The sequence below is a fragment of the Poecile atricapillus genome, chromosome Z (genome assembly GCF_030490865.1).
Source record: "Poecile atricapillus isolate bPoeAtr1 chromosome Z, bPoeAtr1.hap1, whole genome shotgun sequence".
NCBI classification, from domain to species: domain Eukaryota; kingdom Metazoa; phylum Chordata; class Aves; order Passeriformes; family Paridae; genus Poecile; species Poecile atricapillus.
The window spans coordinates 119,446,492-119,471,963 of record NC_081289.1 but is presented as its reverse complement, the minus strand read 5'-3'; the positions used below and the strand labels follow the sequence as shown (position 1 = coordinate 119,471,963).

Sequence of the window (25,472 nt, the reverse complement as noted above, 5' to 3'; positions counted from 1 at the left end):
TGTTTTAGAAGTCAAGTGACAAAACTTCAGCTTCCCTGTAAGTTAAAGGAGGGTTAAAATACGGAATTAATGAAAGAGAACGACACACATGTACAAGTCAAAGTAAAAAAAAAAAAATTAAAAAACACACGGCTTATTTATGCCACCTACTGGATTTCTCTTGAAGTATCTTTTCAAGTGTTTTAGTTGTGATGGTATCTGTCACTCCAGCAAATAGGCTTGCATGGGAGGCTACTCACACAAGTAAACCAGCTGAAATCCAGATGATGATTCACATGAGTAAACGCATGTGCAGACTGACATAGCTGGAGGAGTGGAGATGAGGGTAGCTCTACACCTGTTTATTCTGCTAAACTGATGGCTCTACGGCAGCCCAGACATCCAAAGCTGCACGCAAGCCCTAAAGTTCAACACTGAGAAGCTTCCCAGCTCCTATCAGTGCCTCAGGGAATGTGCTGGCATGGTTTCCCTCCTTTGCCTGACTCCCTCTGGCTGTCTTTGATATTTTGTTCAAAATGTCCAGAGTGTTTATGGACATGACAATATTTTCAGACAATGCAGACTGGCAGTGTGCATGCTTTTTCTTCTATCCCTTACCATTCCTGCAGCTGAGGCTCTTCTGGGAATCTACAGCCAGCCCTGGGGATAGAGTCTATAAAATGATATGTCAAAATCAAAAATACCTCAAAAATTCTCTGATTTGACTCACTGACAGAAAAAAACAACCCCACAAAACAAAAGTTAAACAGAATCAGGTCTAGCAGATCTCTAAAATGATATGCACTCAACTCCACTGACTTCTGTGAAACTGAAGGTCTTCACTTTCCAGGCAACAGCATTAGAATTAAACCCTTTTTAATTTGTCATCTCTCCACTGCCTTGCTGAGTAATACCAAATGTGGTGGTGGGATCATGTCTTGCTTACATCTGTCCCTCAAAATTATAATCTTGTTAGCAAATACAATATTTTTGCCAGGTTCAAGGGATCAGCCAAAGGCATGCAAAGGACAGATCATCACTAACAGATGACATTTTGGACTTTAAAGAAAAAGTTAAAGCTAAAGGACAACTATCAGATACCTATTAAGACAAAAGAAAAAAAGAAAAACAAAAACATCTTTTTTCATTCTTCTTAATTTTGTCATCAGAAATATTAATTACAATTATTTCCAAAGGTGATGGCAAACTGCAGTAGTCCTAAGTCACTGACATCATCACTAGACAGACTTGAACCAGAGATGCCCAGACATATATTAAACAAATTACTAAATTTCTTGGAGACTTGCAGTGAGGTTATTGTGATTCGTCTTAGGACTAATGGCAGTTTATGACCATCCATTGCTACATTACCCCACAGATGACAAATCCAGGAGTGTGCTGTTAACCTCACCACATACCCATTAAAAACACTGCACTCTAAACCATACTCAAAGTGTGACTTGAGCTAGCAAAACTAAAGCAACTAATTACTAAATGATTGATCATGTACTGGTGTTCATCAGGCATCTAGATATTTTGGTGGTATTCATCCAGAACACAAAATACCAGATCGGTCCTAACAACATTAATATTTTGTTCTGTACAGTAGATTCTGTAACATTATGGGTAATACAAATCTGTCAAGTTAGCCTGAAAGGCAGTAGTAGAAAATACAAATTATGTGAAGGAATGATGAATGAATGTTCTTCTTAGAACTGTTGCATTTTTGCATCCTATAGTTCTCTGAAATTGGCTGTCCCGCTTAGTTTCTAGTGAAAAGTCAGATATATAAGCACCTGGTGACTCCTTTTATTTTTCCTTTGTCTGTCTTTGCCTGCTTTATGCACTGTACTTCTCCTATTTTTTCTCCTTTTCCACCCCTGCTGTCATTTCTGATTTTCTTCTCCTGCCTCTGTTGGGTTTTATTTTATTTTGTCTTTCTTGGTCTTTTGATTTAGCCTCCTTTCATCTACTTTTTAATTTGCATTTTCAATTGGCTTTAAGATAATTTGTAGGGGAGCACCTGAAAACATTCCTCTGTGTGTGCTCCACCATGCACTGAACCTCACAAACTGAATATCCAAGGTTTCCCCCTAGACAAAATTTTGGAAACTGATCAATGCCCATATGACTTGAGATCTCAACTGGTTTCAGTTCAGGGAGGAATTTTATATATTGATATAAAAAGCTAAGTACGCCTACATTGTTCACCTCCTTAAATATTTGTGATATGCACCACTACATATAAAGGCAAATCCTAATCTTGTTCCTCTAAACATTGTGTTAATCTTCTCCAGTCTTGTATGAAAATGTGCAGTTAACTGACATCAGAAATGTCAATTCCAGGAAAGTGATGCAAGGGGAAAAGTTTCAGTTTCAGTGAGATGAACGATACCAAGCGCACATAGCTCATGTGGACCATCTGACTGCTTGCGATTTGGGCTTAAGAGAAGTGCTTGAATGAGGTCTCTCCCTGGAGAGATGTCCAGATAAATGTTGGAGATAAATGGAGATAAATGTCTCCAACGTTGTATCATGAAGTACCATGAAGTAAAAAGTTCTTTAAATGTCATTTATTAAAATACCCGTGCAAAGCATCAAGCAGCAAGGATCCGGGACTTTCTTCAGGCTAAGATAGGCACTCACTGTTTCCAGCATGGAGGCTCAGTCTGAGCAGAATTAGCTTGGTGTTAGCTGATCACAAAGAGAGAGATGCCTTTCTTGGCTTCTTCTAGCAGAAATAAATTTCTACCTACTGTAACTTACTGCCATCTGATATGCTGAGTCATGAAGCTGGGGCTATAGAAATCTTTATGCAATCTTTATAAATCAGCCTCACATAATTTCAGGTGCTTTCTGCTTCATCTCTGTTGAGTCACTCATTTGACAGTTGTCATTCATCTTAGATTGAGATGTAATTTAATAGTTTCATTTCAGCATGAAGATAGCGTCATCTAAAGTTGAGCTCAGAAAGATTTAAAGGTGTAACGGAGGAAATATTAATACTGTAAATAATATCTGTAGAGCTGCATGTGTTTATAAATCACATAGTGCCAAGTTGGAAGGGCAGCCTATGTAAAGAAGAAAAAAGCATCTTCGCTTGTCTTCCCCTGCAGAGTTCAGCCGCTCTGCCAGCCACACCAGCTCCAGAGGTGATGGCTGGCGAGTTATCACCGTGCTCTCACTCGCCCTTATACCTGCTGGAATCACCTGCCCACACAGATACTGATCAAGGGGTCTTTACACACATTGCGGCATACAAGTACAAGGTAACCCGTAAAGGGAGGATGCAGTCCAGCAAGACGCCAGCAGCCCCACGACAGAGCTGCGGCAATTCGGGTGTTTTTTTCGGGCGTCACACCACTCCTCGGGCCAGGCCATGTTGGTCGTCTGCCCAAACCTGACCTACCCAACCCTGGGGACCACTGGGCTTAAACATGTCCTCTCTGGATCGATTCCGCCTTGCTGTCGCAGACCTCGTCCGGCACCACCACCGTGGACACGGCCTGCGCTGGCCGCTGCGGGGCAGGGAGGGTGGGCAGAGGCCACAGGACGGCCGCGGAGCCGCCGCCGCCCGGGGCCCTGGGCATCCTGTCGTGCCGGACCTGCGGCCAGCGCCACGGAGCCGAGCCCCGCGGCACCTCCGGCCGTCAGGCCGCCCCGGCCCCGCACCCACCGCCCCGCCGTGCATCCGACCGGGACCGGCAAGGACGGGGCCCGCCTTTCCCGCCGCAGGCCGGCCTGGTGGGGGAGGGAGGAGCGCGAAGGCAAGAGTGGCCGCTCCCTCGGGGTAGCAAGGATTTCGCGGCCACAAGGACCCCCCGGAGCAGGGGTGGGGGAGGCGCGGCAGGAGGGGCGACGCCCGCCCGGTGCTGCCCGCCAAAACGCGTGGGGTGGCGGGACAGGACGGGGCAGAACTGCGCAGAGCGCTCTCCCGGCTGCCCCCCGCCTGCCGCGATGCCCAGTGACACCCCGGCCTTCAGCAAGCCCCCGGACGTGGCGGGCCCGGGGGACAAGGCGAGCAGCTTCGGGAAGGCGGCGGCCCCCATGGCGGCCGCCCCCGCGGACAGGGGTGCCGCTGCAGCGGGGAAGAAGCGGCCGCGACTGCCCAAGTGTGCCCGCTGCCGCAACCACGGCTACTCTTCGCCGCTGAAGGGGCACAAGCGCTTCTGCATGTGGCGGGACTGCCAGTGCAACAAGTGCAGCTTGATCGCCGAGCGGCAGCGCGTCATGGCAGCGCAGGTGAGCTGTGCCCGAGCGGGGTGGGCTGTCCGCGGCGCGCTGCCGCCGGCGGGGTCCGCTCCGCGCCCAGCGGGCTCGGGCCCGTCGGGGCCAAGCGGCCGCGCCGAGGTGCGGTGCTCTGCGAGACTGCAGCCGCAGGTAGCCTCGCCCCTGAGAGGAGCCAAGAGCTACACAGCTACGTTCCGATGTCAGTGAGATTTACTGCTGTATTTCTCACAAATTAAATATTTTCTTAATTTTATAATTTTTTTTTTCTCCATTAAAAAAAATGGGAGATGCGCCAAAGGCGCGGACGATTGCCGTCGGGGCGAGTGGCAGCGGTGAGCGGTCAGCTGCGCACCCCGGGCACGGCCGAGCGCCTTTCCCCCGAGGCGGGTACAGCCGGGGGACAGCCCGGGGGGCTTTACAACCTGCATGGAGCAGGACCTAAGCCACCGTCAGTGGTCGTTTTCCAGTTTGCTTTTAACTAGAAAATTAATCATCTAGCCAGCGAATTGCTTATCTAGGAGATTTGTGCTGGTGGTTTCAGGCTCAGCGTAAATTGCGTTTCCTGATGCTGGTGGCTTCAGTTGAGCGCATTTCTAACTTTTTAGTATTTTGGGGATTTTTTTTGACGGCGTCGTTCAAATTTTGTATGTAACAGCTTCTCACATAGCTGTGTAGGTGGGTCATATTAAGTCTAAACGAGGGCTCAGTATTCTGAGGGCTAAGAAAACAAAGGGTATCCAGTTCAGGGTAGGAGTAACTTTTTCGTTGGATAGTCTCGCTGAAGCCACAATTCTGGCGATATAAATGTATGGCTGTTACCCTTGTGATCTTTGTCTTGCAAACTTTACTAAGGGGAGTCCTGGGCATGTAGTGGAGCGGCTGCTTTGAGAAGTTTTGTTCTGCGAGGGGCATTGTACCTTGTGCAAACGATCCCCTGCCGGCTGATAATTGACAAGGCGTTCGAGCTGCTGCTGCGAGAGAAGGCAGTGATATGAGACCCACCCATCAGTTTGGTGATGTGTGCTCAGGGCTTCGTGATTCCGCATAAAATGTGTGTTGGGCTGACAGGTTTTAAAACCCTAAGCAGCTCTGGATAAAATTCTTCCCGGCTTTTTTATTCTGTTATTCAGTGCAGGTATATAAAACACCCTCAGAACTCGGTGGGAGTAAGTTTTTGTTAATTTAAACAGCTCCTCCTAGGTGGTGGTGTGGCAGCCCAGGAATAGTTATTATGCCCAAATTACGTGTACTTTCTCTGCCTGGTGTGAACCATGGAAAAATAAATGTGAATCCTTTTGCTGTCTGCCTCGGGGAAGGGAGCACTAAGGCAGTGCTCTCCGTGCAAAGCGTCCCCGTCAACGCAGACTCTGTTGCTGCTCAGTTGCTTCTGTCAGGTAGTAGTTGCTTCCTGCTAGCAGGCTCTGGTGATGGTCCTCCTGGGGGTATTCTCTTTCCTGCCTAATATTTGAAAGTAGCTTTAAAATCCTCCCTAGGTAAACCTTATCTGTGTAGGAGTTACATGTAAAAAGTCTGTCTTTCCCCCTTTTGATATATTTCTGCAGTAAGCCCCTTGATGCTGGTGGAATTTTACAGGTCAAGGTTACTGGCTTGTGAAGTCAAAGTGGTGTTTGCAATTCTGCACCTTCTGTATGGGATGTTTCTTACTGCAAGGGCTAATACTAACTTCTGTTAACAGAATTACACATCTGTATTAGGAAAAAGTGTGGCTGTTGAACATGAAAATGTGAGGAAGTCCTGTCCCAGATACCCAGGATAATTTCCAGCAAGAAAAGCTCATGATCCCAGTCTGTAATCTGGAACAGATTTCCAGGGTTCAAGTAAAGATGCAAATTAGGCACGTGACAGATAGCAGGGTAGGTAGCTCTAGCAGAGTCATATATACTCCCCACACAGTTATGGCATGGGTGGACAGATGTGTTAAGTTGATCTGCTTGTTCAGATGAGGCAGAAGGGGCTATCTTTAAGCAATGAATATGGTTTGTTTGCACCCATGTCCAGACTGTGTAGTGCCTATAGACTTGGCCAGTGCCTGCTAGACTTTGGACCATTGTCAGTATTGGGAAAGAACTGGGGAGCTCCAGCTTCTCCAGACCTGCCCAGCTATCTTCAATGTGTGTGATACAGTCTGAGATGCTTGCAGGATGGTACCCTACATTTGCCATGCTTGTTCCATAATAGTTCTCTCTGTACGGCGTGTACGCTGAAATTTCCTTGAAGGATAATGTTTCCAGCAAAGAGCCAGCTGGAAACCTAACAAGCCTGGACAGAGCAGCAGATTGCAGGTACAAGCTCTCATGAAGAACTGCTTTGTATTGATAAGAGGCACAACAGAACTCTGCAAGCAGACTAACTTCTTAACCCAGCAGCTGTGTGTCAGCAGAGAGAGGAAGGTAGTGACTACACTTTCTACAGTGTGCTTGTCCCAAGAGCAGCTGTGTTGGGAGAGTGTAGTCAGCTGTAATATGTCTTCATTTGGTTTTGGTGGAGGAAGATGAGTATGTCACCAGCATTTCATAGGCTTGTCATGTGTGCTTGGACACAAAGAGGGGTTGGTTTTTGATAGCTTTATATACTTCTCTACCCACTAGCTGGATTGTGTGAAGGGCCTAGAGAGTAAGCCATGTGAGGAGTAGCTGAGGGAGCTGGGTTTGTGTAGTGTGGAGAAAAGGGGACTCAGGAGGGACCTTCTGCAACTGCCTGTGAGGAGGTCGTAGCCAGGTGAGGGTCAGCCTCTTCTTCCAGGCAGCCAGTAATGACAGGACAAGAGGAAATGGACTAAGGCTGGGCCAGGGGAGGTTCAGGTTGACATTAGGAAGAGTAGAAAGGTTTGTCAAGTACTGAAATGGGCTGCGCAGGAGCCATCCCTGGAGGTGTTCAAGAAACAGCTGGATCTGGCAGTTAGTTAACACCAGTTAGTTATAGTGGTATTTGATTGAAAACTGTACTCAGTGGTCTTGGACGTCTTTTCCAGCCTTAACAATTCTATGATCAGCACTACTCTACAGTACAAAGAAGTAAACGAGCTTTGAATCTGTGTTGTTCACTGTTGCCAGTATCAACTGTGCTGAAAACCACAGAGCATGTCCTATGTCTTGTCTTTTGTTCCTAGGTTGCACTAAGAAGACAGCAAGCTCAGGAAGAGGAACTGGGAATCAGCCACCCTGTGCCCCTGCCCAGTGTCCCTGAGACGTTTGTTAAGAAGAACAGTGGTGGCAGCTCTTGCCTCTCGCTGGAAAGCAGCAGCCCTATGCACTCGACAAGTACAGCCATGACAGCAGCTAGTACACCACCAGGTAAAATGCTGGGGACAATGGCAAACACTGCTTATGCCTGCTGTTGACACCTGTTCTCATCTTTGCAGTGACAGAGTCCTCTCCCCAGCAGCAGTGTTGTACTTTTGGTACAGTTAGCGGAAGGGAAAGATCCAGTACCAGTCTTTAATATTTTATTTGATTATTTTTACTTGAAAATCAAAATTTCTTTTACACTGACTGGTGCTGTAATGAAATTTGATAGTGTATGTGACTGTAAGTAGAGAATTATGGGAAGCTTTTGTTCTTTGTCCCAAAACATGTACTCCTGCCACAGTCATAGTAAGTGGGTTTTGGCTATGTGTGTAGCTTCTTCAAAATTTGAGAATTGTCAGAAATGTATAGAAGCCAAGTACATGGGTGATGTTATTGACCCCAGCAGCAGAGCTGCTAGCCTTACATGATTTGATGTGGTGGCACATTGGTTCTGTGTGGCATGGTGTGATGAACTACAAAAGAGTAATGTGATCCTTCTCTTTTACTGAAGCTTACTGTATTGGATTTAACATTTGCAAAAGAAAACCCAAAAAAACCAACAAAGAACAGTATTTGTCTGTATATTCAGTGAAACTATGGCTAAACAAAGATGGGGTTTGAAGATGCTAGGCAAGTGAAGACTCTAGGCAAAATGCAGATTGCTTTTTCCCTTTCCTAACTATGTCTGACAGATACAGGGATTGAACATACATAAGAAAGAAGAAAGGAGCTGGTGTAATTGATTACTTGTGTATAGACAGAAAAAAGCAAACAAATACAGATAAAAGGAAAAGGAAATTTAATTCATTTTGAATCATCTATACACATGCCAGTAATACAGGTGAATATACTTGCCAGATAGATGATTCTAAAGTGAGCAGTGCCTTGCATTAATTAATAAAAGGATAGTGCATGTGTGTGTCTGTCAAGTGATGCTATTTGGTTTTGCAGGCCATTAAAAGTATGTCAGATGGATTTGTTGGATCTAGTGCAGACAGGCAGTTTCAGACCATTGTGGAGGAATTTTGTTGAGAAGCTTTTAAAAGAACTGCTTAATAAAGCAATAAATAGCTTTTTATTAGTTTTTTTGTTTTCATTATGTTAGTGTCACCTTTGAATTGATGCAGTTACTCCTTTCATATTTGCATTACTGCAAATATTGCTTTGTCTATAGACATGGAAAAAGCTGGCTAAAGATTAAAGTAGTATATTTAGTAATATATAGAGACTGTGTGTAACTCAGGAGAGCAAGAAGATCCCTGCTTATACAGAAAAGCCAAAGAATGGAATCACTTTACCGTCAACAAAACTAGCATGACAGTATTTAATTTATTAATCCCATTTTAATAATTGCTAATTTATTGAATTAAATTATGGTGTTTTAATGAAAAACATTGATAAAACAAGCTTAAGGCAGTTCACATGCTTAAATAAGTACTTGAAAACATAAAAATGCCTAATTTTAAAGTAATTTGAATTGTTTGACTATTTTTGGTCAGAGCAGTCATCTTTCTTACAATGGAATTTGAGCATTTAAAATACATTGTTTCTCAGTCATTTTACTAAATAAGTAACTGTTATTATTTGTGTCCGAATAAATAACTGTTTGTGAGTGACAACATTTGAAATATACAGCTTCATCTCCGGAAAGACGTGATTGCAGTCAAGAATCAAGACAGGGTCAACCTTGTTCACCAGAAATGGAAGCATCTGCAAATGAGTAGGAAATCAGGTTCATAGTTTTGCTTTTGGGCACCTAAGTAGCAACAGACATTTCTGTTTAGCTCAGAGGTGACTACACTGTATAAGTAACATCCCTAATAATTTTGGTAGGTTCGTCTGCTGAAAGCAGTGTAAGTACTAATGGGTTTTGACTTGATACCAGTGACTGTGTGCTGACTGAATCTGGAGAAGGTACTCTGCATTTATCCAGACCTATAGTATAGCTTTGTCAGGTGTCTGAGCACAGGCTTTGGTAAGGAATATAGTCTAAATATCCTCGTGCTTTTCTTTTTAGCATATAACGATCTTTTTTTCAGATGAGAATTTTCATGTGGCGTAAGTTCTGGCTTTAGATTTTGTGTTGTTTCAGGACCAGGTACTTGAGGGATTCTTGTATTGCTGGTTCATTATTTTAAAACTACCCTAATCTGTGAGCAAAATGAGACACCCCACTGGGGCAAGTGTCATTTTCTTAGATTGGTAGGCTGAGGTGCTGAATTTTCAAGAACTTATTAAAGCAAGCAGAGAAAGTGAAACCCTTCATGGCAAGGGGAGTTAGCAATTCCCTGCAGGCCCCAGGGGAAGTGGTGGCTCCTAGGTGTGCAGCATGTCCTGTGTATGATTCACATTAGATTGGGCAAGAGGTGATTTTGACAGCGGTAAGTCTGTTCTAAGTTAGTTTCTGGCTTATGAGAGCAGTTTTTGTTCTGGACTCCCATCACATGGAGCCTTGTTTGCCAGCAGAGGAGTGATATGTGGAGTCACACAAATCAGACAGAGTGCCAGAGAGAGGGTCATTGCTTGCTGTATCCATTTTATTAGCAGATCAGAAATAGTATGACCCCTGGAGACCAGAGGCAGTTTTTCAGATTGTGACACGCTGTTTTTTAAAAGGGGAAACATGAATTATCATGGTCATAGGTGTTTGAACATCAACCATGTGAAGCATGTTTATTTTGGATGTAGTATATGTTCCCACTCAAAAGCAACCTGGGAATTTGCATGGTAGTTGGAAGGGAACAGACCATGGTCTCAGGACATTAGTAGAGTGTCTTACAGACTGAATTTGCTGTTTCTGTGCATTTCCCCTTAAAAAGTTGTAGATTGTGAAAGAAAAGGCCATTTAATTGTACAGAACAGCGAAAGTTGTTATCCCTGGGCATTTGATGTAATTGTCCTTCCTTCTGTAGAATAGGTATATCTTATTAGGTTAACAGATATGCAAAATTTAGGAAAGATTATGTTGAAACATGTAGAATGGGTTTTTCAGACGTTCTCATTTTATAACACCTGTGTTCTTCACTGGTTTTTGTCAGTTCAGAGCCTCTGTCATTTTGATGCTTAGAAGTCATGGGGGGCCAGAGAGGGGAGGCAGATGGGGTCACTGAGCACCCTAGAGTTAGAAAAAAAGAAAGGTGCTCACACTGAAAGGAGGAGAATGCATTTCACCTTCGCTTCATTATATTTCATCCTTGTCACAGACTAAGGGTCATATTTGGCGTTGGGTCTGTGGAGTAGCTGCAAGATACACCACCAGATAACTGGAAGGTGCTGAAAAGCTTCTTTCTGCTTTTCTGTACTGTTGTTGGCCCAGTTTAGAAGTGTCAGTATAGATGGGATTACTGTGTGATGCAAAATGCCAGTTCCTGGTCCTATGCTCTGTTGTGGTCGTTTCCCTCTCTTTGCAGTGTTCAGGTGCCTTCCTAGTGTCACTGGTTGACAAACATAATTTTCAACAATAGTGAATAGTAAGCTTGTATTTATTATTTCCCTTTGTTACATTTATTATGTTTGACAGAAATAAAACAGTATTCTTCCTTTCTCTAAGTAGGTGCTACCTTCACTTTGAAACTCTTTGACAAATAGAAGGGGTTTTTCTGCTCATAAATACAGACCATAATGGGGTTAGCAGTAGTACAGTACCTAATGTATGATGATACTGAGATCCCTTTGAACTTGCAGTGCCCTAGCTGTCTGCAAAATCCCTACCATGCCTTCTTTATTCTTCGTTTACTTTCTTGATCACTGCATTGTGATTGCAAAAATTGGTGCCATGATCTTACAGCTGTTGGGCTGCATAGGTGATGAATTAAAAAAAATTAGTTGTTATAATTGAAAGATATCATAGCCTGGTTTAAAAAAAGTGAGAAATTTTCTTTTTGAAAGAAAGCCCTTTAGCAGTATTTATAGTATAGGGTAATGTGCTGTCAGAATTTCAGTTTCATTTAAAAAAAGGCCTCATTTTAGTCAACTGATCATGTGAGAAAGCTGCTGTGGCCATTTCACTGTGAGAGTGTTTAGGGGTTGAAACAGGTTATCCAGAGAGGTTCTGGAGCCTATATGCTTGGGAATGCTCAGAACTTGTCTGGATGATGTATACACAAAATGATCCAACTGGGAAGCTGAGTAAAGTTTGAGCCAGCTGTTCTCCAAAGATCCTTTCCAAACTAGACTACTCTGTGAGTCTCTGAAACTTCTACTTGCTTGTGTTGACATTAAGTCAACATACTTAAATTTGAAGTTCAGCCAGCTTCAATACTGATGAGCATTTGCAAGCCTGTGAAAGAACTCTTAACTCTTTTGACCTAGTAATGCTCAATAGTGGATTTTTTTTTTTAACAAAGCATTAGCATTGTGGGGATTGACAGGTGATGAAGGGGATTGATAGTTTCAGGTGGCAGCAGCCTCAACGAGGCTGAGCAGTAAGCAAGACAGCATTAGCTGCTTTGGCTGCCTGTGCCAGGACTAACATGATGGCTGCATGCCCTCAGAGATGTTGGTGGGTTTGCAGTGGTCACCAGTCCATCCTGCTCTTCATTTTTCTCTTGATCTCCTCACTTAGTTACTAAGGATGATTTTCTCCTGCTGCACCCATGGCTACTTCTTTACCTCTTTCAGTTGCTGGCTGCCTCCTGGTCCAGCCAAGCTCCTTCCATTGCTTCCTAGTGCTTTCCCCTGGCTTCTCCTGGAGTCAACAAACCTCTGTTCAAAAGTGAGTACAGTTAAACATCACCTGTCTTTACTGGATTGTAAAAGCTAGCAAAGAGAGAAGTTTTGTGTCCTTCACCTGTGAATAACTAGTCCATCATCATCACCACCATCTGGTTTTCTCCAGTTCATTGCAGTTGAGAGAAAAAGAATCGCATTTGCATGTGTCTCTTGTAAGAGTTTGTGGACTCTTACCTCTCTTTGGATTTGATTTCCACAGCACAAGTTAGATTTTGTCTTGGGAAACAGTTGCTGGAAGTGGTCTTCTGCCTGTATAGTAGTTTTCTTAGTTAGTAAATCTCTTTCAAGCTAGACTAAGTAAATATTACAGGACCTTTGAACAATCTTCCCTTGATTTAAGATAAAATTTATCCTTAATAGGCTTTTTTCATTCTGGACTGATACAAGTATGCAATGAACAAAGCACTCCACGGTGTGGTGGCCGTGGTTTTGTAATTTTCAGTAACCTTTTGCTCAGAGTTGTGTTAAAAGTAGTTGCTTGTGAAGCAGGAATGGGTGGGCATTCCAGCTTCTCTCTGCTGCTTTGGGTTCACAATACTTGGGGAAATGGTAGAGGAGTTCTGAGCATCTCATTATAAAAGGACATAGATAAATCTGAAAGGATAGAGGGAAGGGTGACAAAAATGATGTATTGCTTGTAGAAAAGGAGACTAAGGGTGGATATAAACAGTCTATAAATATTTGAGAGGTAATAATATGGAGGAGGGGGAGGGATTATTTACAGTGCTTGAGACAGCATAACAAGGAGCAACGGCTTGAAACTAAAAAAGGCAAAATTAAATTAGACACTAGACACCTTTTTTCCTAGCTAGTAGTGCAATTAGCAATGGAGTGACCTGCGTAAGGACAAGGGGGTAAGTGAAGCATAATCAGGAGAGGTGTTTAAGAGTGTGTTAGATTATGATCTCAAGAGATTAATACAGGGGTAAACTCCGATCAATGTGCAGGTTAAAGTAGATGATGGAAATCTCATGCAGCTTTGTCATCTCTTCTATGATTCATTACCTCTAGCCATTGTCTGACTGTGTTAAATAAATCATAATGTTACAGGGTTCTGCATCCCTGATTAGATGTTTCCAGTTAATTCTCCAGTTCTCTTGCAAAGCTTGCGCTTTTCCTGCTCCTGTTTTCAAGCAATATTCGTTATTGCAGCTTTGCATGCATGCATTTGTGTAGGTGCCTGTTTTTTAACTGAGCTAATAAGTAAATGCTGTACATATTCATTCAGTGAGGTACTGACTTGTCAAAAGAGTGGTATTTCTGTCGTATTGGTGAAACAAGGTAGAACTAGCAGCAGTTCTCAAAGTGTCAGAATTAAGAAGTTTTATTTTTCCTGCCAGGCTTTCAGTCCTGTGTGATGCTTCACTGGAAGTGTAAAAACAAATAGAATTATAAACAGATCTGGAAAAACCTCAGAGAAGACTGCTTTTATTTTTCTGTGCAGGTGGTATTCCGAACCTTGTCTAGGGCTGTCTTCAGTAGAGGCAGGGGCTGGGAAGAGGTTTCTGCAACGTGCCAGGGAAGCAAGGGTGCCAGGGACTGATCATAACCTACCCCAACTCCCTTATTTTGAGAGAGAAAGGTTGCTCAGCCCTGAGGTAGAGGTAAAGTACAGGAAGCTCAGCTACTTCTGTCCTTCTTTGATATTTTGGAAGAGATTTTTTTTCCCCCAAAAGGATTTGGAGTAGAAATTTTTTTTTAGGGTTTTTGTTTTCATTTTCAAAAATACTTCACCATAGGGCTTTATGTGTTTTCAGCATCTGCTGTCCAAGTTCTTTCACACCACATGAGGTTTCCAGACATAGATCTATGGTTAGAGCAAGATAGCTGCCGAGTGGTGTTTGCTGTCTGCTGGGCAGACTTTGCCATCTGCAGTGTCCTAGTGAGCATCAAATTCTCTTCCCAGCTATGGTAACGGGGCTGCTCAGCACATCCAATTGTTCTTTGTGTCTTGGAAGCCCTTCCTCTGTAACACTGGCGTTTGCATATGTGCATTCAGATTTAGAGAGTTATCTGTGCCAGATTGTGCTTTCCATTTGTTATTGTGAGCACTGAGATAAGGAATGGAGCAGGAGCAGAAAATGTATTAGGAATTTCTAAGAATTTACTATCCATGGGCACATTATTCACTATCTGCAGCTAACCTCTTGTTCCTTTCTGTGTCCTTGAAACAGTTATTATAACTTCTCTGAATGTGTGGGGCTCTTTGTTTTAAAGAAAAGATATGAGTGAGGAGTGAAGGAGTACTGCACGCTTCCCTAACTGAGCAGTGATTTGATTTCTTGCTTCTCCTTTTGTTTCACATGCTTTCTTGTACCCTGAAGATACTGCTTTCATCTGCTTAATTTATCAAATAACTTCCTATTTCAGCCTGTTCAACTATTTTCCATTTACAGTAGATTTGTCACTTAATAACATGGGAACTAAAATGCAGTTTTGAAGGTTTCTCTTGTAGGAATGCTTTTTCATATGCTTCTTGTAATTTCTCTGTTTTATTGAACTTTACTAAACTTACTCCTGAGTTTGAGTACCTGCTAGTCTAATCAGGGTTGTGAACAGCTTCTTAAATAACAAACACTGTTCATGAACATCTGTTCTGTTTTCTTGAAGAGCTTGCAGAGTCAGTTAAATACTGAGCTTGACTTTCTTGGCAGTGAGATTGGATGTCTGATTTTATTTTTTTTATTTCTGCCTGCAGTCTTTATTCATATTATTTTATTGCTTCCAGAATAAGCCACTGTTTGGTTATTTGGATGCCTAAAGTAATGGGCACAACTGAACCTCAGCAGATGCTCAGCCACTGTAGTTCCAGTCATTGTGTTTTTCTGTCATGCATGAACAACATTCATTAGTGATCAATTTGCATTTGCATTGAAGCCAGTTTTGTGAGTGCCAGTGTTGCACCCATGCAACACTGGCAATCATGTACAAACGTTACTCACATCTGTGTGATTCTTGCTCACTCTCTCAGGCCTTGATGGATGTCTGCAGTGTTTTTTCACTACTCATGCTTTCAGTTTTTGTATCACATACTAGGTAGAGTTAAAAAGCCCTCCTGTTATTTCTAGTTGGTCTGTTTTAGAAACTTTTGGGTTTCTGTCATCATAATAGCTTATAACCAAGCATGGGCTCCAGCTAATTCCAACCATCATCCTACTCCCTTTATTATTTTTAGTGTGAGCCATAGTAATTTTATCCTAGTCATATTTCCTCCAAGGTCTCCTATCTCAGACACTTGGTGAAGCTTTCCCTCCCTTCTAATGTTTTCTTTGATCTCCTGTTAATGACTTAAATCCCTTTAGATTTAATTCACACTGAGTTTCTTTCTCTTCCTCTGAATTTGCTTCTTTGCCCCTGCAGGTGTCTGGGCTGTTTACCATCATTGTCCAGAAATCTGTTTTTCTTCCCTAATTTCCTGTAATTTTTAATTTCTTCCTGTGTTTTTTAAAAGTTGTGGTTTTACTTTTGTTCCATTACTTACTTTAGTAGCATGTTCAGTTTGGTAGCATGAACACAAAGAGTTAATTATTTGTATATTTCTTTCTCAAACCGGTTATCTCAAGGTGAATAATAACATGTATGCATAGATATGCACACAGAGTAGTCATACTCCCATCTTTTATACCGAGGATTGAAAATGGCCCTTGTTTCTCATGCTCTTAATTTTCTGAAGCACTGATTTTATTGGTCCTGATCCCATTAGCTGTCACACATACTAATAACTTCAGATATGTAAATAATCCTGTTGTCTCAGTTCAGCGTGGACAAACATATGCTGAAGCATTAAATAGTGCCTACCACCTTCACAGAGTTGAAGCCATATTCAAAGTTTTTGAGCATACTTTCTTTACCTAAGCTGTTCATATTTTTTTTCTGCTAAAGATTTGAATGTGATCACTGTAGTTGTGTTATAGTGACCAAAAGTGCAAGAAAAGAAGGAACAAGCATTACCTCCCTAGCTCACATGAAATGATCAACTACTCTGCTGTGGTCAGTGGCAGAGACATTGACAGTTGAATTTCCTGCCATAGATGTCTTATTCAACACCTGGAGCTTAAAATAATTGTAAAAATAAAATATTCTTTTCTGTCAGTTTTATTTCTGCTGTCATACTAGGAGGATTGTTGTTGTTGTTGTTGCGCAGTAATTGTTTGCAGCAGATCATTTTTATTAAGTGTATGCTAAATGTGAACAAAATGTGCCTTCTCTGGTTCTGTTGAAATCAGAGGTATTTCAGCTTCTGTCAGCTGGATCTGGACTGGAGCTCTGTCTGGGTCTGAGAAACTTACTATGCCAAGCTGTAGTCTTCTGGATGAAATTGCTCTCTGTTTATTGGTTGGTTTTTTTTCCTTTGCACAAATCTCATTTTCTTTTAAAAAATACAGGTTTGTGTGAAGAATAAAATTAAGCAAAAATCTTGAAATTGAAAGCGTTTGTGAATTATGTTAGAAACACAATCACAGAGTTACCAATAATTCCACCATTATGGAATAGTAACTCTGCATATGGAAGATAGGAAGAAATGCTTGACAATTTTTTTCTTGTCTTTGGTTTGAAAAACGACAGGTAGTATTATAGTTGTATGTGGAGATGGTGACATTCCAGTTCCAACAGGAACTGAAATCAGCAGGACTGGACAACTCATATGCAATAGTAGGAAGAAGAAAGAAAAAAACCCCGACAATTTGGCTGAGGATATGGGAAGTTTCCCTTTCTAGAAATACTCAGGAACTGTCTAGACACAATCCTGTACAGTGTCTTGTAGGATGACCCTGCTTGAGTAGGGTGGGTGGACCAGATGACCCACTGATGTCCCTTCCAACTTGATCAATTCTGTGATTTTTACTAAGTTTTTTAACACTAAGGAAGTTCCTAAATCTTTAAAGAAAGATTATGTCATGCCAGTGTTTCACAAAAAGTGAGTGTGGTAGGGTAGGTAGCTGCAAGTCTATCAGCCTGACATTACTTTTCTTGAAAATAGTGGAACAATCAACAGCAAAATGAAATATGCAAGAAGGGGAGAAATGCAGCTGTTAAATGATGTTCACACAACATGAATGAACAGAAGTTCATGGGTAAAGTTGGTAATCTTCTATTATTACAAAATTGTTTGGTGAAGTGACATACTGATGCAGTCACAAATCCTGCAAGGCATTTGAATTTTGTATCCCCTGGCATCGTGATTAGGAACCTGAATTGAAGGAAGATCAGTGCTGTATGCGTTATGTGGTTTTAGGGAAAATGATCCTATTCATTTGTAGGTCTGAGTGGGGATTTTTAACACAGAAGTGTTTCTAGAGGCATCTCACGGGGACATGCTCTTTGCTGTAGTCATCCCATTGGTGTCTTGAAAGGAAATCTGGCATCATCACAAATTGTGTTGGTAGGTGAGGAAAAGGTGCCATGTACTGGCAAGCACTGCGGAAGACAAAAGTACACTGCAGGGAGGCTTGGTTAGATGATTGGTCACATGCAAGCAAAAGCCATTTTAACCCATACGAGAAGTAAAAATGGAGAAGTCCATTCCATCCTGAGGAAACATTGTCACTGCACAGCTGGTGATCCTGGCCAGTGCTGTGCTGAATGTTAGTGGTTCCTGGTGGAAGAGGATGAGCAAAAACTGGCACAGTCCTGGGCAGGTATGTGGTTGGGGAAGCTGGTGAGATAGTCATGGAACTAGTGCTAGTGCTCCCTTCCCTGGGAGGAGGTACGTAACAGAAAGTGGGCTCAAAATGAATGTTGGAAGGGAGGGTATCAGTGAACAAAAACCAGTGGAAGGTGAGGAGAGGGGACAAGGGAGGTACAACTGTTTCCCTGTTCGTACTGTTCCCTAGGTTTCTCTTTGTGTAGCTAGTGGGGATGTAGTGATGGTCTGGACCCGCACGCCTGGGCTTGAACTTGGAAGCACTCAGCCAGGAGATAAAGGAATGATTAAAAGACTAGAGAACATGTGGTTGGAGTAAAAGTCAGCAGTTTGTTTTACACTTTAGTGATCCCCTTAGATGACTTTTATTTGCTATCCAGTATGATTGTTCTGATTGCTTATGCCTTTACCAGACTATGCCAGTTTCAGTTAAAGTTTTTTGTGTTATTTCATGGGGTAAGTTTGGTGTTGTGAACAGCAGCAGCATTGGGGATGTAAAATCCTGTGAATTCACCATAGGGCTCAAGAAGGTGTATAGGACATAACCTTAGTTCTGAGGTCTCCCAACTTTCCCTTGAAGTGTGTTGTCTCCATTGCATAATGTTTATCCTAGAGTGCCTCTTTTTGGCAAGTTTTATTCTTGTTAAAATCTCTTGTCCCACTTAGAACTTACTTCAGAAGTAGGACTAGGTAAATGCCATTTTGCTCAAAGACCACTCTGGAGTTGTTCGTAGTGGGGAGAAAAAAATAATACTGATTCCTTCCAGGTGAAATTGAGTTCTTCCAGTCAAGAAGCCCTTGAAAAGCACACTCTGTGCCCACAGACATTGGTGCCATTATGCCAGTTCCTCACCCATAATGCTGGCTGAACTCAATGGTCCAGCAGCTGCACCTAGCAAGAAGCTTTTCATGACACCCATAAAGCCCTAGTTGTCAAACCCACTGCAGTTGTGGTGCAGACTGTGGTTGTTTTGTCTTGCTGTGGTGGGAGGAGGTGAAAAGTGTGGTAGGAGTTGGCAGGTGATAAGGCATAACCATGATAAAGTAGTGGAATAGATTGGTCCTTGTGCACTTCAGTTCCAACAAAGAGGCCAGAGGCCTATACAAGGCTCAGAATCATTAGACCACACACTTCAGGGGTTGTTTGTTTGTTTGTTTTAAATGTGTATTCCTGCTTTGAGAAGAATTACTTTTATTTCTGGTTAGGGTTGGAGAGGTACTGTGGTGCCAGTAAGGTGTTTGGGCTATGCTATATAATCCTAACCTGAAGACATAGCTGCTGTTAGCCCTCATATCTGATATGGCTGTTACTTGACATTTTTCCATCTCTGTCTCTAACAGATGTTAGAGCGCAGCTCCATACCCAGAGCCGTCTGAGAAGGTAATCCAAACAAAAAGAAAAAAGAACCACTAGATTTCATGTTTGAGCTCAACACAGGGCCGTAACATTGGCAATTGATACAGGGAGGAAGAGACATAGTTTACAAAAAGCTTTCCGGTCAAAACTATTGGGAGTGCTGCAGATACAGCTTTCCATAGGAGAGTAAGATTAAAAGAACCCCGTACATCTCAGAAAGCAGGTTCCAGGACAGGAGTACAAGCACAGTCTCCCCTCCTGCTCTGCAGACCCTGCTTGTTGCCTGTGTTTGCTGGCTCATCTTAATTGCAGACTTGTCTCCACCTCCCCCTGCCTGAGAGGCAGCGCAGAGTGAAGGGCCAGAGATCTGCAAACTGTGGAGAAACATAGAAAAGATTTTTATCTTCACAGCAGTGCCTCTTAGCATTTGAATTCAGGGCTCCTTTTAGGACTCCAGGGTCTCCTGGCTCAGTCTGCTTTTAAGGGAGAAGGCTTTCACTGAACGATTTGAGGGCATGATTCTGCATACCTTGTGCTACGCAGTTTGTACTGTGCACTTTTAGTCCAAAGTAAATACCCCATCTTTGATTACTTTTATTTGTCATGATGTTAGAAAAGTATCTCAGATTTTCTGATTCCTGGTAAGTTTGTTTATTTAACTACTCACTTCAAAAGCACCAGAACCTCTTTTTTGTACTACAATTTCCTAAGTCATAATTTCTTCAATATGTCTTTTCAGATAGCGATGTGAGTTGAAGGTTTTATACATACAAGCACCTAAAAGAGAGGTTTTAAGATAAAGCACCCTCTGGAGTGTATTGATAAATAGGGGACTAAGGGGAAGACAAAAGTTAGGATAACAGTTTTCTTGAGTGCCCTGCTTCTCTGTCACCTTAAATTCTAGCGCCCTTACGAAGAAGAGGGGTTTCATACATGGACTTGTAGTGTAGTGAAGTTGTTAATTGAAAGCAGATAGTGCTGGGATGCTGATCATTGCCTGGTCCTTTCTGGGAGCTTTGAGAGTAATGAAGACAAAATCCTGGTTCTTTGCACACTCACATCAGTATCCATAAAGGGCAATCCCTATGAATGTCCTATTGGACCAAATTTGTCTCTCAAGAGCCTATAGTGCATTAACCAAAGCTGTGAATAGGGGGTGGAGTGGTTTGCCTTCTGCATAATGAAGGAGCAGTAAATGGACTTCTGTGTAAAAGAGCAGGGATCAGCAGGTTACAAAACTGTGAAAACAGGATGAAATAGACTCTGTGGGGGAAGAGAAGAAAGAGAAAAGGTGGCATTGGAGAGGAGAGCAGCTGGGATCTTCTTCAGAGCTTGATGTTCTGGTTTAACTGCTTGTTGCTGTCATGCTCCTTAAATTCCTGCTGAAAGACTCTAGCCTTTTTCTATTCCCTTCCTTCTTGTACTGGAGGGGCTTCCTTTCCTTTTTGTACTTTATCTAAGTGGGAATAGGGAAGGTGTTCATGTGTAATATTTGTACGGTATCACTATGCAAGGTACAAATAATAAATCACACACTACATGCTTAGACAATTTACTGCCAGCTTTTGTATATGCTGTGACAAGTGCTCAAAAGGTCAAAAAAGCTTCCTTAACAAATTTGATAAGATAATGCAGTGAGCTGTAACATCATGAAGTCCTGGGGGCCATAGACCAGAATAGAAGAAATAATTATGCATGGTAATGGGTAATTACAGATAATGGCCTTTTTTGGGGGTGGCAGAAAATTACACAACCCCACAGCTTTTCCTGAAATGAACATTGTCTAGCACATTAACTTTATATCAAGCTAAAAGTTCAATGCTGGAACCAAAGATAATCCACAACTTCTAATGGGAAGGGAACAGAAATACTCCTCCCAAAGACAGAGCGAGTGTGTGGGTTTTGTTCCTTGGGAGGCAGCGTTTCTCAGGAGAAAGTAATAGTGCCAGCTTTCTTTGACATCTGAAATAGCTCTGTCATGATTGTCTGGTGGGAGAAACACATTGTACCAGAGTTTCTGATTGTGATGTTAGGGAGTGATTTCATACTGGCCTTGTTCAAGGCTACTGTCCAACCTCAAAGCCAGATACAAATTGAACTAAACTAATGCATTGCAAGACTTAATATTGCTAAACCACCTAATAGGAGTGTGTCAATGCTTTATGTACCGAGCGAGGAGAAATTGTCAGGTACAGATACAAGATTCTTTCGAGGTATGAAGGCAGATGTTTCCTGATTGAATACTTTCTTGTGTGTGTTTTGATGGTATAGCTGTCCCTGCTGTAGAAGCTGGGTTGCAGGGTTGCAGGAAGTATTAAAAGTGGTGAAAACAGTCACTCTAAATTGAAAACTACATGAAATGTAAATTTACCAGTAGCTGAGCTTTGCTTACTGGGCAGTGCTTACCTGCTCCTTAGTCACTGTGTTATTACTTGAGTAGTCACAGTTAAGTATTTTCAACAGCAGAGCTGTGTATGTGCAGAGTCTCTGTAGGCATAGAAAAAACAAAAACTGATAACCATTGGTTTATATAAGAACACATGCCAATAAATGGGGGCAGTGAAATTTCCTTAATTGCCACAGTGTATATACAAACACCTTTTCTGAAATGCACAATCAGAGACTAATCTGGTCTAATGCCACACGACTAAATTGAAGCATGCTATGGCATGCTCCCAGACATTGAAATGTGGCTCTGCTCTCTGATTTATAAAACAGTTACTGGTGTGCACCTGTCACAAATAAACTGACTAATAATCTCCCCCAGATTTCTGTGTGGTCCAGTAAACATTCCCAGTAGGCACTTTGGTGCTACCACCCTGTTTTACATGCTAAGAAAGTCTAATAGTATAGACTCTATGTCATTTGACCTCATATCAGAGGCTTACCCAGACATATTTAAATTACCATTGCCAGCATATAGTAAAATTTGCCCTAGTACCAGTAGGAATAGAAAATACTCCATGCTTTTAAGTAGCCTTCAAATTTCAGTGTACTTTTCAGTATATATCCTTAAAAACACATTTGCATCTGCGAGAAAGAGTTGATGATAGAAATTCCTGTAAATTACCTGGCCTTTCTCCTCCCAGATGATCTATACACTGGCCTCTGCGTTGATTTTGCCATGCATATCCGCAATTTGTGTAAATCGCCATAGCTTTATTGAAGTAAATGGTCTGAGACTGGTTTACATTACCTAAGGCCTGGACCAGTGTTTTTCACCATGCTCTGCTAAGCGAAGGCAGGAGCCCATCATAGGTTACTGAATGTAAAAGACATATATGTGTAACTGACCCCTAGTACTCACCTTCTGTAAAAGAAAATACCAGCCACCCTGAAATGAATTACTGGTTAAATACTATTAATATGCCATAGAGCTGGGGAGTCGTCTACAACACTGAAAGATCAATACCAATATTTATTGTGCATCATATTGATCTTCTATGAAAGAGTGGGCCATATTTCACACTGTGTACATAGTGCAAAAAAAGTAGCATCAGTTGTCTACAGGAATTAGTAAAGATATAGAAAAGAACTTAGAGATCCAAGGGCACAGCTGCTTGAAGAGGTGCTGTTGCCTTTGCTGCAAGAATGTTGCTTATGGATAGAGGGCCTGTGATGGCCCTACACGGTAGACTTAATGTTCCAAAATCTGAGTAAGAATTTAAACATAAATTCATACAGAATAAAAATTTCTGTACCTTCTTGTACAGGCTCAGTCCCATTTTTGATCAAGTCATATTTGAAACTTCTGGAATATTCAAATTTGTGTGCAATAGCAAGGGAAAGGCCCAGGAGCTCTTCCTGCTTTTTCCATCTAGAGCGTGGGGACAGCAAAGGCATAAGCCCAGCTCCTGCAGCAGATCTTGTATATTAAAGTGCAGGTGGAGGGGCAGAGTGGGAGCTTGAGAATGCAGCAGGGGTTGCCTTCTTGAGAGCTTAATTCCTATCAAAAATTGCACCCTGATATGCAAGTGTTGTAATGCTGCAAGCTCTAAGGCAGGTGAGGACTCTGTTTGCTAGGAGAGCCATTCAGCTGTGTTGAATTACACTTGGAAGAAGGACATCAGCTGAAAGCTGCTTTCTTAACCTTGGTGTTAGCTACTTGCTGGCAGAAAACTGTCACAGGCTGACTTGGCACAGCCTCCCTTGAGGAGAACACTGAGTTGGTTGAGCTGCTGGAGGCATGGCTGTAGAAAGGTTCAGCCAGTAGGTAGGAGTCTACCCTTACAGGTATGGGCCAAGAATCAACCCGAGGACCCCCAGCTAGACAGTTACAGACATTGATTCCTGTCTTTCCACATTTAGAAGTGTGGTGTCTCATGGGATTTAGGGAAAATGAACTCTTCTGACTGTATTTCCTGTGCTGTCACGGGAGAGCCAAGTTCTTCAAGGAGCTGGATGTGTCTTTCCCTTCATTTGAACTTTTCCCTTTCCCTTTGCTCCTGTTTTTGTTGTTAATCTGGGGCACATCTCTGTGGTGTGGCTCTGCAGCTCAGAATGGTTGTGTGCCAGAGATGTTACAAGGACCATGGATTTCATAACTGTGGGTTTATAAGAGAAAAATATCCCAGTTTGCTGATGCTTGGGGATTTATGCATATGGGTAGCTGGATGAATCAGCTCTGCAGACCAGCTTTGGAGATAACAGCTGATAGTAGTATGAAGATTCTTGGAGCATGGAGTGATGGCAAAAAAGAAAGCAGAGGACACTTCTGGTGGGTTTGTAACAGCCCTGAACTAGTGGGTGTTATGCAGCTACATAAAGGAAAATTCATTGTCAAAGTGCGACAAGTCAAACTTTGCACTGCTGGTGCCAAATGGTGGTAGCCCAAACCACAGATAGGAGATAGAGAAAAGAAGGATCAAAAAGCATTTTATTTTTTCTCCTTCTTAATGCAACAGAATACTGACACTGCTGCTCTTCAGGAGGGAGCTGTAGCACTAACAGCCACTGGAATGACACAGAAGCATCAGGAATATCAGAATGCTTGTGTGATTTGGTGGATAGCTATGGGTAGGTTTCTATTCCAGCCTATCCCATCTTGTTGCATATTAGGAAGCGTAGTGTATAAGACCTTTCCAAAAGCTACAACCATACCTGTTACTTTCTCCCCTTCTTCCTTTTAGCTGCTGGTACCTGGGGTCACTGATCTCTCCTGTGTATTAGAGAATCAGAATTACAGAATCATTTAGATTGGAAAAGACTTGTTAAGATCTAAGAGTCCAGCCTTTGGCCCATCACCGCCTTGTCCACTTGACCAGAACACTAAGTGCCACGTCCAGTCATTCCTTGAAACCCTCCAGGAATGGTGATTCTACCACCTCTCTGGGCAGCACATTTCAATGCTTAACTACCCTTTCCATAAAGTTGTTTCTGACGTCCAACCTGAACCTTCACTAGCACAGCTTGAGGCTGTCTCCTGTCATTTTGCCATTTCATACTTGGGAGAAGAGTCCAAGTGCAAAACCCCACCTGACTACAACCTACTTTGAGGCAGTTGTAGAGAGCAATAAGGTCCCCCTGAGCCTTCTTCCAGCCTAAACAACCCCAGCTCCCCCAGTCACTCCTCATAGGATCGGTGTTCCAGACCCTTCCTCTGCTCCATTGTCCTTCTCTGGACATGCTCCGGCACCTCATTGTCTTTCTTGGAGTGAGAGGCCCAAAACTGGACACCGGATTTGAGGTGTGGCCTCCCCAGTGCTGAGTACAGGGGACAATCGCTGCCCTGCTCCTGCTGGCCACACTATTGCTGGCACAGGCCAAGATGCCATTGGCCTCCTTGGCCACCTGGGCACTGCTGGCTCCTGTTCAGCTGCTGTCACCAGCACCCCCAGGTCCTTTTCCTCTGGGCAGCTTTCCAGCCACTCTGCCCCAGCCTGTGGCACTGCCTGGGGCTGTTGTGACCCAAGGGCAGGACCCAGCTCTGGGCCTTGTTGAACCTCACAGCACGGCCTTGGCCCATGAGCCAGCCTGTCCAGATCCCTCTGCAGAGCCTGCCTGCCCTCCAGCAGATCAACACTCCCACACAGCTTGGTGTTGTCTGTGAGCAGACTGAGGGTAGTCTTGATCCTCTCATCTATGTCATGTAGGTGTTAAAAGATCTCATCTTCCTGGTGCTAGTATTTTTAATGGGGAGTAGTAGCCATTCTAATGATGCACTGTAAATTGAAAGACAATGCTGATATTTTAGAAGAAATCGTGCATTTATGCAGCTTAGTGT

General features: G+C 42.8%; 1 protein-coding gene across 1 annotated transcript in view; it reads left to right on the top strand.

Annotated features, from left to right (window-relative positions):
* Positions 1–3,936: 3,936 nt before the first annotated feature.
* The window catches only part of DMRT1 (doublesex and mab-3 related transcription factor 1), a 58,558-nt gene continuing 37,022 nt past the window's right edge, over positions 3,937–25,472 (top strand). The window contains exons 1-2 of the mRNA XM_058826769.1: positions 3,937–4,221; positions 7,340–7,523. Of these exons, the coding sequence (XP_058682752.1) occupies positions 3,937–4,221; positions 7,340–7,523 (469 nt within the window). The remainder of the gene's footprint in view (positions 4,222–7,339; positions 7,524–25,472) is intronic.